We start from the raw sequence: 5,059 nt of genomic DNA on the forward strand, positions 1-5,059 counted from the left end.
CGCATATTGACACTCACATTTTGGTACATCCGCACTGTAGAAAAAAGGTCAACCCTAGGACAACTACTTAACGAGTAACACCCCCCCCCCCCCCAACAAATATGTGTTTGATAATTGACATGCATCTTCTTGCCTGCCGTTAAATTGAATCCCACACAAATTCCACTTTCCAGTTTTAGTAAAACTAAGGATTCGATTTTAACAAGATTTATGGTTAAAAATTAAAATGTAAGCACTACATTTCCCCCTTGCCCCTCCCAACCAAAGAATATTTCACCCAATTTCCTTCTTATTTTATGTATATTTTTCCCTTTTTATTTTATTTTATATATGTTAATAAAATAAAAAGAAAAGGTAGCGTTAACTATACATATTTCCTAATTAAAAATTGCTGACAGGCCTTCCTCTTGGCCATTATAAATTGGGTGGTCGCGGCTACCTTCACATTAAAACATCACACACTCCCTCACTCTTTTGTTTGAGTGTGGGACGTCAGAAATTTGCAACCAAAAAAAAAAAAAAAAAATCCTCTGTTTTTCTTCTCCTTGTTTTGTTTGATCACCACCATGGCTGCGGTGCTCCTAACAACTCTGCTGGTCTTATTTCTTAGCTTATTACTAAGAGTTGCTTACGACACTCTCTCATGCTACTTTCTAACCCCGAGACGCATCAAGAGAATCATGGAAAAACAAGGAGTGCGTGGCCCTAAACCCCGCCCTCTCAACGGCAACATCTTGGACATGGCCACCCTTGTCACCAAATCAACCTCTCACGACATGCACACAAACGACCACGACATCGTCGGTCGCCTCCTGCCCCATTATGTCGCATGGTCCAAACAATATGGTTCGCAAAATCTTTCAATTTGATCACCACATCGATCACTATATAAAGCTTATGTGTTTTTTCTGATAACTTTGTTGGGTTTTAGGAAAAAGATTCATATATTGGAATGGAATTGAACCCCGGATGTGCTTGTCGGAGACTGAATTGATCAAGGAGCTTTTGTCCAAGTACAGCACCATCTCCGGCAAGTCATGGCTTCAACAGCAAGGCTCCAAGCATTTCATCGGCCGCGGATTACTGATGGCCAACGGCGAAGATTGGTACCATCAGCGCCACATCGTTGCACCGGCATTCACAGGAGATAGACTCAAGGTATGAATACGATGATTCTTAATGTTTCTGTAAAATTTTAGAATAATGGTACGGTATATGTTATTAGTATTTCAAAAAACGTCATTATACAATTCTCTCTATCAAAAAATAAAAAAGAAAATAAAAATGCATAATGACTATTTTACAATGTTAATAACAATTTCTTAAATTGAATTATCGTGATTCAATAATAATTGTGATTTTGATTAATTTTGGTGCGATTTTCATTAGAGCTATGCGGGGTACATGGTGGAATGCACTAAACAGATGATCCAATCGCTGAAAAATGAGATAGAGACTTCAGGGAGAAGGGAGTTTGAGATTGGTGAATACATGACAAGGCTCACAGCCGACATAATTTCGAGGACAGAGTTCGATAGCAGCTACGAGAAGGGGAAGCAGATATTTCGACTGCTCACTGTTCTGCAGCATCTATGCGCCCAAGCAAGCAGGCACTTGTGCCTTCCCGGAAGCCGGTAAGTAGTATATTTGAGGTGCATTTTAGGGAGAATATTTAATTGGATTCGTTTATGTTTTTATAAATAAAGGAAAATTAATGAAAAGAGCTTGAAAACTTTGAGTTTTAATAAAAAAGACAAAAATGTATTGTAAATGAATAGTAATAGGAATGACTTTTTAGAGTAAAAATATATTTTTCGTTAAAAGTGAACCGTACAAGCAGTATTTCGTTAAAACTCCCTATAAATATAAAAAGAACCAATATGTTTCTTTTACGTGGTCACGGTTTTTTATTCTTAATTTCTTTAGCAGATTCCATGTTTTTCCAATTAGCATCTCTTTGTGTTTTATTAGGTTTGTTTCTATTTATTTTATAGTTATTATAGTTTTTTTTTTATCAATTGTAAATCACTTTCAAGAGTCAGTTGTTGAACGGCTTCAAAATCATGACATATGTACTAATTATTTTTTTAGGTCATACTAATTTATTTCATATGCTGAAATTTTTAATTCAGATTTTTCCCAAGTAAATACAACAGAGAAATAAAATCTCTGAAAATGGAGGTGGAGAGGCTGCTGATGGAGATAATCCAGAGCCGAAAGGACTGCGTTGAGATCGGTCGGAGTAGTTCTTATGGAAATGATTTGCTGGGGATGTTGCTCAATGAGATGCAGAAAAAAAGAGGGAATGGTTTCAGCTTAAACTTGCAGCTAATCATGGATGAATGCAAGACATTCTTCTTTGCAGGACATGAAACAACTGCCCTTTTACTCACTTGGACTGTCATGTTACTAGCCAGCAATCCCTCTTGGCAAGAAAAGGTTAGGGCTGAGGTGAAGCAAGTGTGCAATGGTGGAACACCATCTGTTGATCATCTTTCCAAGCTCACTTTGGTAAGCAAGCTTACTTTGTATCTTTACTAGCAGAGAGCACACACTTTGTGTGTGTGAACAAAATAGGTATATGATTGTCATTTAAAAAAAAATGAGGGTAAAATAGGAAAAATAGGGATATGATTGTCATTTTGTCAAAAGGTACAAAATTAAAGTCTTTTCAACTGCCCACCTCGAACCACGTTCTCCTCAAGCACAATCACTTCAGTTCATTCACACTATCCAAAAAATATCATGATTTCACTTACTTGTATGAAAAAATGATAATGAGATAATTTCTCTTAATAAGTGCATATTTTTTATCTTATGTAAATATTTCAATATAAAATTACTATTTTACCCTCCTTATGTAAATATTGTGTATAAAAAATGAGGGCAAGATAGAAAAAAAAAGAAAAAGTTCAAAAGATACAAAATTACTATTTTGCCCTCCTCATGTCAACATTGTGTTTTCAAAAGTGAGGGCAAAATTGGAAGAAAAAAGGCAAAAAGTTGACAAACCCTCTTCCCTTAATAGAATAGATAATTATTGTAATTAGCTTTTAGTTGTTTTGGTGATTTGGTATCGTGGGCATTTGGGCCATGAAATTACTAAAAAGTTCAGTGAGAAGGGACACGATATTAGAGCCACTAAGAAATGCTTCCAATTTTTTAAACAAATATAGATTTTTTGGCATGAGCCTAAAGGCTAAAACTTCACAGATACCTGTAAACCTAAGTTTGGATTTTACTCGCTTATATTAAACTAATTGACTAGCAATTTTAATAAATTTTCAGTCTACTACACTTCCTAATAAAATATTTAATTTTGAATGCAAACGACTAAATAATGTGTCCAAACTAGCACCCAATTAGTTTCAACAAAAAAAAAAAAAAACTAGCACCCAATTAAGTTAGTAGTATAAACAATTTTACTGCATTTTTAACTCTTCATATTGGCATTGAGCAAGAGAGTGCCCCCTAATCTACTCCTACAAATGGTTCGTGGCACACCACCTTCGTTTTGTGGTTCCACTTAATTACCAAAAGCCTAATTAAAAAAAACCCAGACCACCAAATTGAAGTTTTTTAAAAGGAGATTAGCTGGTAATAGAGATCAAATTAGTCAAAAGCAGGTCAAAAGGCTTGGCAGTGGCAATGCCTTGCATGTCTAGTAATCATAAAAACTTTAACAAGCCTTACCAACCTAGCTAGGTCACGCCTATTATTATATCTTAAATTTATGTGTTCTTTTCCCAACAGGATCCTCTTCGAATCTTTTTGGTGAGGATTTGTAAATCGTGTCCGTTTATCATATATCGTGCGGTCAATTTTTTATTAAGTAATGTTTAATTTTAAATAAAAATATTTAAAATGATTTATAACCGCACGATATACGATGAACAGACACGATTTACAGATCTTCGAGATCCTCACAAAGAGGATCCGTTCTTTTCCGAACCATTTTCCTAGAGTTTTAGTCTGAGCTTATTGGTCACATTATTTTTTTCTTTGAATCTTTGCAGTTAAATAGGGTAATAAATGAATCACTGAGGCTGTATCCACCAGCAACTGTTCTACCTCGAATGGCTTTTGAGGACATCAAACTTGGTGACTTACATATTCCAAAGGGGCTATCGATATGGATTCCAGTGTTGGCTATTCACCACAGTGAAGAGTTATGGGGTAAAGATGCAAATGAGTTTAACCCTGAAAGATTTGCTTCTAAGTCCTTCACACCCGGGAGGTTCATTCCATTTGCTACCGGTCCAAGAAATTGTATCGGTCAATCTTTCGCTATGATGGAAGCTAAAATCATATTAGCAATGTTAATTTCACAATTTAGCTTTACTGTTTCGCCTAATTATCGTCACGCTCCAGTTATTGTCCTCACCATCAAACCCAAGTATGGTGTTCAAGTATGCTTGACCCCCATAGACCCTTCAAATTAGCATACTGATTTTGGGATTAGCGTTTGTCATTTGAGGAGCTAGGGAGCTTGAGATGGAATTTTGGTCAACTTTATCCTTGTAATATTTGTTTCTTGAGTTATAAATAGTGAAGAGAATGGGACTGATATGATGTTTGAGCGGATTAACCAAACAAGTCAATGTCAATAAAAATGTATCACAATAATTATTCTCGCTAAGCCATCTTTGATGCATATATTCTCTTATGAAGTCGTCTTTGATTCATATATGTTATGTTATCAAACTATGAATTTACTGCATTCTTATTTAATTTGACGGTGGGTGCAGATTAACAATCCTAGAGTTATTTAGAAGTCAAAACTTGCAATTATATAATGAGAGGATACGCATAGAAACAATTAACAATATAACTAAAGCAAATCGAAACACACACAAAGCTTTGAGTTAAAAAGGATTTCTTATTTAGCTTTGATAGCCCTTAAAACTTAATAAATGAATCATAGATAGATTCTTTTTATTCTATCAGATTGATTTAACAATGTGCTTATCTTTCAAGATTAATTAAAATAAGCCAACTTGTATTTGACAGGGGGTAGGGTCTGGATCTTCCTTTATAGAGACTTCATTTAAGGGAAATA

The 5,059-nt window shown here is 35.1% G+C and overlaps 1 protein-coding gene across 1 annotated transcript; it reads left to right on the top strand.

The window, feature by feature from the left end:
- The first annotated feature begins 445 nt into the window (after positions 1 to 445).
- LOC103442522 (cytokinin hydroxylase-like) lies at positions 446 to 4,654 on the top strand. The gene is made up of 5 exons (XM_008381321.4): positions 446 to 846; positions 932 to 1,158; positions 1,390 to 1,634; positions 2,133 to 2,511; positions 4,017 to 4,654. The coding sequence occupies exons 1-5, from the start codon at positions 567 to 569 to the stop codon at positions 4,440 to 4,442; spliced, it is 1,557 nt and encodes a 518-aa protein (XP_008379543.1). The 5' UTR covers positions 446 to 566; the 3' UTR covers positions 4,443 to 4,654.
- The last annotated feature ends 405 nt before the right edge of the window (positions 4,655 to 5,059 follow it).

Source organism: Malus domestica, chromosome 09 (genome assembly GCF_042453785.1).
Source record: "Malus domestica chromosome 09, GDT2T_hap1".
Classification (NCBI taxonomy): Eukaryota; Viridiplantae; Streptophyta; class Magnoliopsida; order Rosales; family Rosaceae; genus Malus; species Malus domestica.

Bases quoted from the DNA above. Each gene is read 5' to 3' on its own strand.
- LOC103442522 (XM_008381321.4), top strand. From the start codon at position 567: ATGGCTGCGGTGCTCCTAACAACTCTGCTGGTCTTATTTCTTAGCTTA. The intron at 847-931 runs GTTCGCAAAATC...GTTGGGTTTTAG, and splicing joins CGCATGGTCCAAACAATATG to GAAAAAGATTCATATATTGG. The intron at 2,512-4,016 runs GTAAGCAAGCTT...GAATCTTTGCAG, and splicing joins ATCTTTCCAAGCTCACTTTG to TTAAATAGGGTAATAAATGA.